At 40.5% G+C, this 14,711-nt stretch overlaps 1 protein-coding gene across 1 annotated transcript in view; it reads right to left on the reverse strand.

Annotated features, from left to right (window-relative positions):
* RP2 (retinitis pigmentosa 2 (X-linked recessive)) overlaps nt 1–14,394 on the reverse strand; it is an 88,434-nt gene extending 74,040 nt beyond the window's left edge. Inside the window, exon 1 of the mRNA XM_006864237.1 lies at nt 14,284–14,394. Within this exon, the coding sequence (XP_006864299.1) occupies nt 14,284–14,385 (102 nt within the window). The 5' untranslated portion in view covers nt 14,386–14,394. The remainder of the gene's footprint in view (nt 1–14,283) is intronic.
* Nucleotides 14,395–14,711: the final 317 nt, after the last annotated feature.

Consider the following 14,711-nt stretch of genomic DNA (forward strand, 5'->3'; position numbering starts at 1 on the left):
TATATATATATATATAAGAGATCTATCCTGAGACCAGAACTACCACTATCAACCTTCCTAATCAGGGTCACAATACAGAAGTAGAAAAATGTGGAACAAAACTTCAAATTTCTAAAAAAACTAAGAAAACAAAACAAAACAAAGCAGACCTGTTGAACTGACTGAGACTGGAGGACTCAAGACTACTGCCCTACAATTTAGACACTGACTATAAAAAATTGGGCTATAAAGGCATGAAGTGGCTGGGTTACAAGCTTTCCTGAGTGTGCTTGATTTTAGAACAAGGAGGATAAAGTAGAATCCCCACTGAATTGTTTTTCTCATTTCCAGATAGATTTGGTGAAAGGGGATGGTGAATGATGGTGATAGTATTTTATGATTCTGTTGTGAGTAACTGTTAGCAGGATTAATTGTGATTGTCACAACTGTAATTGTAGAAAATGTGTAACTAAAGAGGGGGAATAGTTAATCTTTCATTTCAGGGACAGAGGACCCCAGGACCATCAAGAAGGTGAGGAACGTGAAATCCCTACCTAGAAAAGCAGTGCTAGCAGAGAGGGTGGCAGAGGCAATGGCATAGAGAGACAGAGCAGCTGTGGGCTCTAGGAACATGGACTGGAAAAGGCTGTGTGCCTAAGGGTAGGATGCAGGTTTGCAAAATGTGCCCTTTGGACATTTAAATGAATATACATTTTTTTGTTTTGTATGTGTATATCAAATATTTTTGCTTTGTTGATTTGTGAAAAAATAAGATGTAAAAGGGAAGCCACAGGGAGGAAGCAGGATAACTGTTGTTGCAGGGAGGGGATTGCAATCATTGAGATGAAGCAAAATGTATGATTAGTTGAGGCTAAAGCTGATGATCTTGTCTGTTAACCTTCACTCAAGTTAACAATAAAAAGTTTTTGTTTTTTGTTAAAAAAGACGATTGCCCTAAAATATTCTTTAAACCTTGAACAGAAGCTAACCCCTCTGGTTATCTTGCAGCTACACAACAAATTGGCTAAAAAAATAATGAATGCCACTCATAAATACTGTGTTCCTTTTAAAAAATTATAAAACAAAATAGTGAACAATAACTTTAAAACAAAGATGAGTATGTAAGGGGGCAGGAAAACCAGATGAATGGAAACAAAACAACCAGAAGTTAAATAATGAGAATACTCATATATTGTGAAAAATGTAATCAATGTCACTGAACAACATCTACAGAAACTGTTGAAAGGGAACCTAAAACTTTGTGTAAACTTTCACTGAAAAGACAATACAATATATTTTTTTTAATTGTGTACTAGATCAAAGATGGGAGTGCAGTGGATCTGTAGGATAAGCACTGGACTGTAAACCACAAGGTTGGCAAACTGAGCCCACCAACAGCTCCACACAGAGAAAAAGGCTTTCTGCTTTCCCAGAGATTTACAGCTTTGGAAACCCTATACAGGGCTGCTCCGAATAGGAACCATCTCGACAGTACCTAACAACAACAAAGCATAAAGAAAGCCTTAACAAACTGAACCAACATGCAATTAAGTTAGAAGTTAATAACAAAAGACACTTTTCAATGTCTCTGCCTATTTTAAAATGTAAACCACACTGCTAAATAGTTAATGGGTTAAAGAAGAAATCAGTCAAAATGTCAAAATATTTAAAATTAAATGTTAAGGCATCTTATATGGGATGCAGCAAAAATCATGTTTCAAGGGAAATCTATATAATTTCCCCATTAAAAAGTCTCAAAATTAATGAGTTAAATGTCTATCTTAAGAAATTAGCCAATAAAATATACCTACAGAAAGTAGAAAAAAGATACAAACAATAGCAGAGATTAGTGACTTAAAAATCAAATATCTACCTACTCATTTAATAAACGACTATCACATTATCCAACATTTCTCATTCATGGCAATATTAAAAAATCTACTACTCGACTAGTTTGCACATAAACAGCATACATCTGGTAGCAACTGATGCCAAGGAGAGTATAATGCTGACTGTGATGGTTAAGGTTATGAGTCAACTTGGTTGGGCCATGAACTCTCAGTAGTTTGTCAGCTATGTAATGTCATGATTTGACAGGTAAGTCAAATGTAGTCATCCTCCATTTTGTGATCTGATGTGGTCATCATTCACTTTTGCATAACATGAATTATTGCATAATGACCTTATCTTTGTAACTTAACCATGTCGATAAATGAGGAATGGGTATATAATAGAAAACATAAGCAAAACAAAAAATAGGTTCTTTGGAGAAAAATCACTAAAAAACAGGCAAACTTCTGACAACAATGATCAAGAATAGAGAAAATATGAGTAGAAATATGAGTAAAAATATGAGTAGAAAGGGAGAAAACACCAAACCCACTGATATCAAGTGATGCATAGTGACCCTATAGGACAAAACAGAACTGCTCCATAGGGTTTCCACGACTGTAAATCTTTATTGAAGCAGACTATCATATCTTTCTCTCATGGAGGAGTTGGTGGGTTTGAACCTCCAACCTTTTGGTTAGCAGCCAAGTGTTTAAACCACTGTGCCACCTGGGCTCTGTAACTATAAGTGAAATAATGTGTGCCATTGAGTCGGTTCCAACTCACAGAGACTCTGTATAGGGTTTCCAAGGAGGGGCTGGTGGGTTCGAACTGCCAACCTTGTCCTATAGCACCATATCAGTAACATAGAAGTTTTAAAACGGAGCCCTGTTGGTGCAAACTGTTAAGAGTTTGGCTGGTAACCTAGAGGTTGGTGGTTCCAACCCACTCAGCGCCTCCTCAGAAGAAAAATCTGGGTATCTGCTGCCATTATAATTACAGCCAAGACTTTCGGCAGTGTGATGGACTAGGCAGACACACTACACAGGCCGTCTACAACAAAGATATGGGAGACCAATTGAAACAGATAGAGATGATAATTCTGGAACTCTGATAGAGAAGTAGATTGAATACTTACTAAGAAGCTGACCAAGGGCGTGAGAAAGGAGACAGATAAGTGAATTGTCTGCGGGCCTGACTCAGTGCAGCCATCTTGAACTTTTACAAGCACTTTTGGACACAGATGGTAACCTGATGTCACAGATACACAATGGTGACTGGAAACAAGAAAGGTCAGATTCTTTCTTGTTTCTCACATTCTCCTGGTGACCAGAAGTCTGGCCAACCCCCATCCACACCCTACCCAGCCCCTGCTCTCCTACAGGCTGGAGCCGAGCAGCTGATAGGAGTTGGGCGAATCACCCAGGCACCTGGATTCAGGTAAGCTTTGCTTCTTCAGACTTGCAGAACACACAGAGCCATCTAGGCTAACCCCAGACTAGCAGGAACTCTCAAAACCAACTGCTCTACCCCCAGGTACCCACTGGGCCTGAAAGAACCTGAACTCAGCATCTTTAGGCCTGCACAAACTACTTTCGGATTGGGTGCTTAATCACCTTCTAACATGATATATGCATTATACTTACTGTCTATGTTCCCACTAAATCATAAACCCTATGAGGGTACAGATTATCTGTTTTCTCCAGCACCCAGAACAGTATCTGGGATGACAGGTACTCAACATGTGAATTACTGTTAATTACTTAACACTACCACTATTATTCAAGTTTACACACCAAACACTAAAGCCAGTGAGGATGAAATAGAAGAATTATACCAACTTCTTCAATCTGAAGTTGATCAAACATGCAATCAAGATGTATTGACCATTACTGATGATTGGAATGCAAAGGTTGGGAGCAAAGAGGAAGGATCAGTAGTTGGAAAATATGGCCTTGGTGATAGAAATGATGCTGGAGAACGCATAATAGAATTCTGCAAAATCAATGGTATGTTCATTTCAAATACCTTCTTTAGACAGCATAAGAGACAACTATACACACGGGCCTCACCAAATGGACTACACAGAAATCAAACTGACTATAGCTGCGTAAAGAGACTATGGAAAAGCTCCATATCATCAGTGAAAACAAGGCCAGGGGCAGACTGTGGAACAGACGATCAATTGCTCATATGCAAATTCAAACTAAAGCTGAAAAAACTGAAAACAAGTTCACGAGAGCCAAAATATGACCTTGATTATATCCCACCCAAATTTAGAGATCGTCTGAAGAACAGATTTGATACATTAAACACTAAATACCGAAGACCAGAAGAGTTGTGGGATGACACCATACAAGAAAGAAAGCAAAAAGTCATTAAGAAGACAAGAAAGAAGGATAAGGTCAAAATGGATTATCAGAAGAGACACTGAAACTTGCTCTCCAGCGGGGAGATGCAAAAGCAAATGGAAGCAATGAGGAGGTCCAAGAGCTGAATAGAAAATTTCAATGATCAGCTCGAGAAGATAAAGCCAAATATTACAATCAAATGTGCAAAGATCTGAAGTCAGAAAACCAAAAAGGAAGAACACGCTCAGCATTTCTCAAGCTAGGGGAACTGAAGAAAAATTTCAAGCCTCGACTTTCATTATTGAAAGATTCTCTGGGAAAATTACTGAATGATGCAGAAAGTATCAAGAGAAGATGGAAGGAACACACAGAGTCACTGTACCAAAAGGAAATGGTTCATCTACAACCATTTCAAGAGGTAGCATATGATCAAGAGCCAATGATACTGAAGGTGGAAGTCCAAGGTGTACTGAAGGAATTGGCAAAGACAAGGCACCAGGAATTGATAGAATAAAAATGGAAATCTTTCAAGAAAGTGAAGCGGCACAAGAGGTACTAACTCATCTATGCCAAGAAATTTGGAAAACAACTATCTGGCCAACTGACTGGAAGAGATCCGTATTTGTACCCATTCCAGAGGTGACCCAACGGAATGCAGAAATCATCGGACAATCTCTTTGATATCTCAAGCGAGTAAAGTTTTTACTAAAGGTAATAAAGAAATGGCTGCAAGCACACATTGACAGAAAACTTCCATCAAGCCGGATTCAGAAGAGACTGTGGAACAAGGGCCATCATTGCTGACGTCTGATGGATCTTGGCTGAAAGCAGAGAATATCAGAAAAATGTTTACCTGTGCTTTATTGACTATGCAAAGGCTTTTGATTGTGTGGATCATGACAGGCTATGCAAAGTATGAGTGTTCTGGAGTTCTGGAACACTTCATTGCGCTCATGAGGAATCTGTACCGGGACCAAGAGGCAGTTGTTCGAACAGAACATGGGAACACTGAATGGTTTAACATTAAGAAAGGTGTGCAACAAGGTTGTATTCTTTCACCATACTTATTCAACCTGTATGCAGCGCAAATCATACGAGAAGCTGGGCTATATGAAGAAAAGTGTGGCATCTGGATTGAAGGAAGACTCATTAACAACCTGTGATATGCAGATGATACAACCTTGCTTGCTGAAAGTGAAGAGGACTTAAAATGTTTACTGATGAAAATCAAAGACCACAGCCTTCGGTATGGATTGCATCTCAATGTAAAGAAAACAAAAATCCTCACCACTGGACCAATAAACAGCATTCTTATCAATGGAGAAAAGATTGAAGTTGTCAAGGACTTCATTCTTCTTAGATCAACTATCAACACTCACAGAAGCAGCAGTCAAGAAATCAAACGACGTATTGCATTAGGCAAATCTGCTGCACAAGACTTTTTTAAAGTGTTGAAGAGCAAAGATGTCAGCTTGGGGACTAAGGTGTGCCTGATCCAAGCCATGGTATTTTCAATAACCTCATATGTATGCAAAAGCTGGACAGTGAATAAGGAAGACAGTAGAAGAATTGATGCATTTGTTACGGTGTTGGAGGAGAATATTGAAAGTGCCATGTATTGCCCATAGAACTAACAGATCTGTGTTGGAAGAAGTGCAGCCACAGTGCTCCTTGGAGGCCAAGATGGCCAAACTTCGTCTTTCATACTTCGGACATATTGTCAGGAGGGACCAGTCGCTGGAGAAGGATATCATGTTTGGTAAGGTGAAGAGTCAAAGGAAAAGAGGAAGAACCCCCAGCGAGATGGATTGGCCAAATGGCAGCATTGATGGACTCAAGCATGGCAACAGTAGTAAGGTTGGCCCAGGATTGGGCAGTGTTTCGTTCTGCTGTGCATAAGGTTGGTATGCGTCAGTACCGACTTGATGGCACCTAATAACAACAACAACAACTTAATCTTTATATTATCTGAGAGTATAACCTGAGGTAGGTGGTCTACAGGAGTTTCTTAAATAAATGAATCTGAATGGTAACTGAGTTTGATAATCATAGTCTCTTAATGGGAGCTCAAGGCTTCTCCATCCTAAATTCTCCACCCCATCCCTAAAGAAGAGAGACTCTGGTATTGATCTAGAACAAAATAGTAGTCTTTGGGACATTAAGTTAAGTCACTGTTAAAAGCTGGACCACTTCTGAGTTGTTGTTGTTAAGTGTCGTGGACTCGGTTCCAACTCACAGCGACCCTGTGTAGGGTTTCTGAGGAGTAGTTGGTGGATTTGAACTACTGACCTTGTGGTTCACAGTCCAGTGCTGATCCTACAGCGCCATGCTAGGAGTCCACTTCTGCGTAGGAAGATAAAATAATTGTATACAAAGCCTGGCAGAGGCATTCTTTCTAATGCTAGTTCTGATCTCTCTTTACATTCTCTTCTCTCACATTTTGGCAGTAGAAGGTTAAGGCTGTCCTTTACTTGAAAGAGACACTAGCAGGAGACAGGAACATAGTCATAGGGTACACTGAGATCTTGATCTTGTCTGGGTAAAGTGAAAAAAGATAATAAAAGTGGAGGAGTGGTTTAAGTGAGCTATGTTTTAAGCTTTAACGGGAGTAAAAACATCTTCTGATCTTCTTTAGCTTGTTTTCTCAGCACCAAACCGCCTTCCACAGAGAGTGTGCTTAGATTCCAAGTGCCAAGAGTAGGTGTAAGGAAGAGGATCCAAGGAGTGGATCTCTATCAAGGCTTCAATCTCAATACGCAAGAGGAATCCTTGAGCTTCAGTTTTTGGATTATTTTACTGTACCAGAAATTCCTTAAAACTTGTATGCAAGATTTTGTATTTTCCTTGGAAACTGATTTAGGGGATTCAAGATTCTGGCCAAATTATATTTGCGTAAGATGCATATCAAGATCGGACAGTGTTTCGTTCTGCTGTGCATAAGGTTGCTATGAGTCGGCACCTAACAACAACAACAACAACAAGATTCATATAACAAACGTGAGCATTTGTAAGCATATACAACTGAGAATGAAGTAGGCAACAAACCAATAGTTAGATCAAATAGTTAATACTTGTTACTTATAGGGATTTAGCTACTTATTTTTGCATGAGAAATGACATAAGGTATGTCATATTTGAGAAATTCTGATATATAAATTTTGATATAAATTTTAGTATTTAGAAAAGCTGCCATTGCTGAGGAGTTAAATGCAATTTATTCTTCTTTTAGTTATTTTCTTTGAACACCCAAGTTCTCCTAGCTTATGGGGAGAAATTATAAAGATATAAGGAGTACCGTCCTGGTGTGCTGCTGTAGGATAAACACTGAACTGCCAACCACAAGGTCGGCAGTTCAAACCCACCAGCTGTTCCTTGGAAACTCTATTCAGGGTTGCTATGAGTTGGAAGCGACTTGACAGCACTGAACAAGAAGAAGTATAAAATTAGTTAGATTGTCAATACAGTTTCCAAAAGAGGACATGAGACATCTTTTGTTTTGCTGTGCTGTATCTCAATGATTCCAGAAAGTTCTTCAAAGCAATAAGTAATCATAGACAATCTAGAGCTCAAATTAAACAATAATGTTTTCACAAGAACTACTTAGGAAGTGAATTTAGTTTAAGCTGTTTCACAATCCTTAAAAAGGCAATGGTAATATTTTCAAAATCAAATTCAGAGGCATTAACATCGTAGGAGCTCTGGTAGCGTAGTGGTTACAAGGTCAGCAATTCGAAACTACCAGCTGTTCCGCGGGATAAAGATGAGGCTTTCTGCTCCCGTAAAGATTTACAGCCTCGGAAACCCTGTACAGGGTCGCTATGAGTCGGAACCAACTCAACAGCACATAACAAAAACAACAACAACATTGTATACTTTAAATGAGTGAGCTGTATTGAATATGAATTATATCTCAACCAAGCTGTTTTTTAAGAAGAACTAATTATTTCCTTAAAAACATTTGATATGGAAAGTCAAAAAAGTTTTGCTAATAGGGTTCCAGTTCATACATGCACACAAATTTATTCCAAACAATTATCAGTGAATGACTGCAGACAAGTTCTCTCAGTAATAACTTGTCTGAGTCTCATTAGGATGCCCTCAAAAAACAGGTCCAATCAAGACAGTAGTTTCTGAAAGGTTATGATGGGCCAATTAGATTCAAGGCAGAGAGGCCAGCTCAGAAGGTTATGGTTCTTTTATAGGACCCCAAAGGGGTAACTGGATAGATTTTCTTGAAGGTCATAGGAAAATCACGGGGACTTAATTAGAAATTTTAAGAAAGCATGAAACTGCATTGGTGAAAAAAAGGCCAGAAAAGTTGTGCTGATTATTTTTTCTCCATCATGACAATGCACCTGCACATTCTTCAAGGGTAGCAAGAGATCTGCCACAAGAATTTCCTTGTCAAGTACTTCATTCTTCTTGGATCAACTATCAACACTCACAGAAGCAGCAGTCAAGAAATCTAACAATATATTGCATTAGGCAAATCTGCTGCATAGACCTTTTTAAAGTGTTGAAAAGCAAAGATGTCAGCTTGAGGACTAAGTGCACCATGGTATTTTCAATAACCTCATATGCATGTGAAAGTTGGACAGTAAATAAGGAAGACCGTAAAAGAATTGATGCATTTGAGTTATGGTGTTGGAGGAGAATATTGAAAGTGCCATGTGTTGCCCATAGAACTAACAGATCTGTGTTGGAAGAAGTGCAGCCAGAGTGCTCCTTGGAGGCCAAGATGGTCAAACTTCATCTCTCATATTTCAGACATATTGTCAGGAGGGACCAGTCGCTGGAGAAAGATATCATGTTTGATACGGTGAAGAGTCAGAGAAAAAGAGAAAGACCCCACCCCCACCCCCTGCCGCGAGATGGATTGGGCAAGTGGCAGCATCAATGGGTTCAAGCATGGCAACAATAGTTATGTTAGTCCAGGATCAGGCAGTGTTTTGTTCTGCTGTACATAAGATTGCAATGAGTCAGTACCGACTCGATGGTACCTAACAACAACATGTTGTTGCTGTTGTTCAGTGCCGTTGAGTCAGTCCTGACTCATAGTACCGACTCGATGGTACCTAACAATAACATGTTGTTGCTGTTGTTCAGTGCCGTCGAGTCAGTCCTGACCCATAGAAACCCTGTACAGGGTTTCCAAGGAGCAGCTGGTGAGCTTGAACCGCCAACCTTGCAGTTCAAATGGCTTTGCAGTCTGGCACATTAACCCACAGCGCCACACCAGGACTCCCACAACATAAGAGGTGGCATATTTAGTAACCAAATGTATAAGGATAAAACCATATACATTCTTCCCAAATGATTTAAACACAGATCTTACAATTTATAAAGATTTCTCATCATTTCAATGTAGTAATTGTACAGTATGCTTATTTTCATTTTCAAAGTCAGCAGTAATAGAAATTGAGCTTCATGCACTGTTGATTACAGCATGTCAGTTGCCATAACAACACTTAGGATCCAAACATTCTTTCTAATTGAGACAATTTCTCATAGCTTTGGTCCCTTAAGGCTGACCCAATTACACAATTCAAAACCCAGAGGATGCCCTCAATAAAGATGCACTGATTACACAACCTAAGGAAAATTTTAAACACCACTTTTCCAAGTTGCAAGGAAAATTTTCAGAAAATGCAACTTTTTTCATACTGCAAGTCTTACACATCTGATATAATTTAAAACCATATATATCCCATGACCACATTATAGAAATGGAAAGCTTTCATACAAATCCTTGCTGTTAATGTACATGTAACATATTTTTTGCAGTCTACTTCTTTTAAGGTACAATCAAAATATTGTAGGAGAAAGCAAGAAAAAGTTTCAATGACCTAACACAGAATATTTGTATACTAGTCTAAATTGGCCTCATGGAAGGAAAGAAGTTAGAAAAAAATTTTTTAATGATACAAATATAGCAGGCTATCCTAAAAGAAGAACTCTACAGTGAAACCCTAGTTCTTAGGTGGTGTAAATGTTATGCACTCAACTACTAACTGGAAGTTTGGAAGTTCAAACATACCCAGAGGCACTTCATGCCTGATAATCTTCTTCTGAAACCCTACTGTGCAGTCACGGGTTTGCCATGAGTTACAAATGTCCCAACAGCAACATCAGCAGTAGAGTGAATCCCTAGTAATTCCAAACAGAAAAAGCCATGTTGGGTAATGTGGTATCTCCACTGTCTCAAAATGTAAGCTGGTGATTCCCTTTGTCTAACAGTGCAGAAGACTGAAAAATGGAATTGTTTTCCCTGGGAGTTTTTGCTTAGGAGACAGTGAGTTGATGTTAATGGTGGCAGAATGATTTGGAAAGGACAGTGAGAAGAGTTATATAACGTGAAGAGTGTAGTCAGTGTCACTGAACATGTAGAAATTGGTGGAAAACAACTAGATTGCTTTCAGACTATTGTTGTTGTTGTTAAGTGCCGTCGAGTCGGTTCCGACCCATAGCGACCCTGTATAGGGTTTCCGAGGAGCAGCTGGTGAGCTTGAACTGCCGACCTTGCAGTTCAAATGGCTTTGCAGTCTGGAGCATTAACCATTAGTCATTGTTGTTGTTGTTAAGTGCCGTCGAGTCGGTTCCGACCCATAGCGACCCTGTACAGGGTTTCCGAGGGTGTAAATCTTTACGGGAGTAGAAAGCCTTATCTTTCTCCCGTGGAGCAGCTGGTAGTTTCAAACCGCTGACCTTAAGGTTCACAGCCCGATTCGTAACCACTACGCTACCAGAGATTTAATTAGTTGAGTTGATCACAATTTTGACTGTTATTGTATACATATCCAGAAGCATGTGCTTATTTTACATAACAAGCAACATTTCTTCCATCTCTATAACTACAGTGTGTAATAGTATTTCCCACACAATGTTCACTGTATGTGTGAAACAATGTATATAATTGAAACGTTTACTAAACATTCATTTTTGGTGTTCACTATTCTATTTTTCAATTAGGCAGTCTGCTCTGGTAAAGATTTACAGCCTCAAAAATCCTATAGAGCAGTTTTACTCTATGCTATAGAGTCTGTGGTGCTGTGGGGAAAGCACTGGACCACAAGGTCGGATTGAACCATAATGTTGGATGGTGATGATGGCACTTAACAACAACAATAAGAGTCACTGGACTGCTAACTGCAAGGTTAGCAGTTCAAACCCACCAGCTACTCTTCAGAAACCCTATTCAGGGTTGCTATGAGTCGGAAGCAACTCAACGGCACTTAACAACAAATAGGGTCACTAAGAGTAGGAATCGACTCAACAGCAGTGGGTGGATAGTGAGACAATTTATTATGAAGCAATGAGAGAGCTGAAACTACTGTACATTTTGAAAAAGTTCTTTACTCTAGTTGTAACCTACAGTTTTAAAACAAATAACTAAAAAATTTAAATATACACTTTTCTGTATGGCAGACAGTTCAAGCTTAAAGAACACTGTTAGAAATACTAATGGGAGGAAAATGAAAATAGGAATCTTAAAAAAATTGTCCATCAACGGGGCTGGTGAAAGGAGATGGGGATAAGACTCTTGTGGTACAATAGTGAATAATTGCTATCAGGACTGACTGTGAGTATTGGAAATGTAAAGGGAGACATTTTGTAACAAAAGGAGGGAAGTGGTTTATCTTGCAGTCCAGGAGCAGAGGGCACTGGGACCATCAAAGGAGAAGAGTAAAGTGCGGGACCCTATCCAGAGAAGCAGAGACCACAGAGACGGAGGCAGAGATGATGACGTGGAGAGATAGAGCAGCTGGGGACTCTGGACTCAGGGAGGGAGAGGGGCTGTGTGCTGGCAGACAGGGGGCAGGCTTGCCGGGTGTACCCTTTGGTTGCTTGAATGGTTATATATTCCTGAGTGCTTCGGTGTACAGCAAAAAAAAAAAAACACAAAACAACAAAAAAAAACAGAGGGAATGGAAGCAAATGCTGTTGAATGAGGATGCATGGAGGGGATTGTAATCATTGCAATGAAACGAACTATGATAGGATGAATGCAAAGCTGATGTTCTCCCATGTAAACTACTCAATTCACAATAAAGCGTTAAAAAAAATTGTCCATCAAATAACTTTAAATGATACAGTTTTCTTATGTGTCAGAAAGCACATTCCTTCTTTTTCCTACATTATAAAATACTGCTATCAAGTATGGATAAGAGAGAATGACTAAATATACCACTCAATCCAAGAAGGGTAACAAATTTTACAGAAAGCTCATAATTTCTCAAATCTGACATGTACACAATCTAGTTTATATTTTAAAACTTTGCTGGGGTTTGAAAATAATGCAGAAATGTGTATGGTACTAATTGTTGATGAGAAATTTATTCAAAGTATTCTTGAGTAAAAAATGTCTTCCATCAAATGCTGCGTTGTTGTTGCTAAGTGCCGTTGAGTCAGTTCCGACCAATAGTGACCCTATATAGGGTTTCCGAGGAGCGGCTGGTGAGCTTGAACCACTGACCTTGTGGATCAAACCGACTCTGCAGTCCAGCGCATTAACCAGCGCCACACCAGGACTCAATGCTGCATCAGTATGGTGTTAATCAACTGTTCATAATACTTATTTTTTAAATTCTCATTTTCTTTGGAAGGGAAAAATAATTGAAAAGTCTCTCAAACTACTCTCAAACTACTTGACTAAGCACAAATGAAGAACTATGTAGAAAGAGGAAGCATTAGGAAATGTATGACTCTTGCGCAAGAACTAGTGGACATTTTCAAAGCTTTTTGGTTTCTGATTATATATTGTTGTTGTTGTTAAGTGCCATGGAGTCTGTTCCAACTGATAGCGGCCGTGTATAGGGTTTCCGAGGAGCAAGTGATGGGTTTGAACCACTGACCTTATGGTCAGCAGTCCAGTGCTTATCTGAGAGCACCACACCAAGACACTCCTCTCTCTCTTGCTCTCTCATATATCTCTCTCTATATATATACACGTATATACACATATATGGAGGGAGGGAGACAGAGGCAGACAGAGAGACTGATTGATTCCTGGTGTGGGGCTGTGGGTTAATGCGCCAGACTGCAAACCCATTTGAACTGCAAGGTCGGTGGTTCAAGCTCACCAGGTACTCCTTGGAAACCCTGTACAGGGTCGCTGTGGGTCGGAACCGACTCAACAGCAGTTAACAACAACAACAACACACACATATATATGTATGTGTGTTTGTGTCAAAATAAAGGGCTTTTCATTCATTTAAAGCAGGGTTAGGAAACACGGAGGAATGGACAGAAGAAATACCGGCAGGAAGTGGAATTGCACTGAGGGAATTGCAATCAATGAGATGAAATACAATGTGTAATAACTGTCTAATGTAAATCAGGTTACCCGCTCTGTAAACCTTCACCCAATTCACAAATATTGTTGTTAAGTGTCGTGGGTCGGTTATGACTCATAGCGACCCTATATAGGGTTTTCAAGGAGCAGCTGGTGAATTTGAACCGCCGACCTTGCGGTTAGCAGTCCAGTGCTTATCCTACAAACACCACACCAGAACTCCAATTCATAATAAAACGTTAAAACAAATAAACAAAGCAATAGTCAAATATTGCTTGATTTATGCTGGCTATTTTCACCTTAGAGTCTTAACACACATTCCAAGACTGATTTAATTTTCATTCTTCTTTTCGGATAACTGGAAGAAGAAGCGAGGCAAAGCAAAGTTATATATGACCCTGTCCACTTAGTAATTTAGAAAAGGCAGTAGTGGAATATAGCTGGAGGCACCAATGATATTAACCAGGGAGGGCAGACAATAGAGAAAACCGCCACAGACCATAAACTGAGAGATGAGAATCAGTCCCAAGAGTAACCGGAGGACTGGACAAAGCCCTTGCTCACAGCAGCCGGCTTAATGAGCGGATTTGAGATTCAGGGCAATCTGCTCTCCTTTCCTCCCTGTGTTCAGCTTCATAGCAGCGGCCAGCACAAGTCAACTCTCCTCACTTTAGAGCCATCAGGGGCGCCCTCCATACCGCTGCATTTCATGCACCCCCAAAAGTAAAGCACCCCGACTTCAGCTACGCGCGTTCAAGAGAGAGAGATGCAACAAGACGTGGGTTCGGACCTCTCATGGGCGGAGGCCAGGGGCCACGAAGCTTTCGTTACCTTCTCGCGCTGGTCCCAGCTGTACTGTTTTGGCTGCTCCTCTTCGCCCTCGGGCCGTGACTCCTTCTCAGCCTTCCGCCTCTTGGAAAAGAAGCAGCCCATGGTCCCGACCTGCGGGTCTTGCTGGCCGCCACTCCTCACCAGTCCACTAGCTCAGATGCCTCCTGGAGTGTGGCGTAAACTCTGGGCGCCCCTGACCCCGCTGCTCGCAGGACACCGCCCCACAGAGCCACCCAACCTTCCACAGCCGCCGTTCGCCCGCCAGGCCCAACACCCCTTCTTTTCCCTTCAATCGCCCTGGTGACCCACCGCAGCCAATGGCCGCTCAACGCTAACGAGCCAACCAACGCCCCTCGAGCAACCTTGCGCCCGCCTAGAAAGACAGGCCGACGTAGGCCCACGCCAATCCACACGCAGCTCGGTGGCTG

Source organism: Chrysochloris asiatica, unplaced genomic scaffold, assembly GCF_000296735.1.
Source record: "Chrysochloris asiatica unplaced genomic scaffold, ChrAsi1.0 scaffold00062, whole genome shotgun sequence".
NCBI classification, from domain to species: domain Eukaryota; kingdom Metazoa; phylum Chordata; class Mammalia; order Afrosoricida; family Chrysochloridae; genus Chrysochloris; species Chrysochloris asiatica.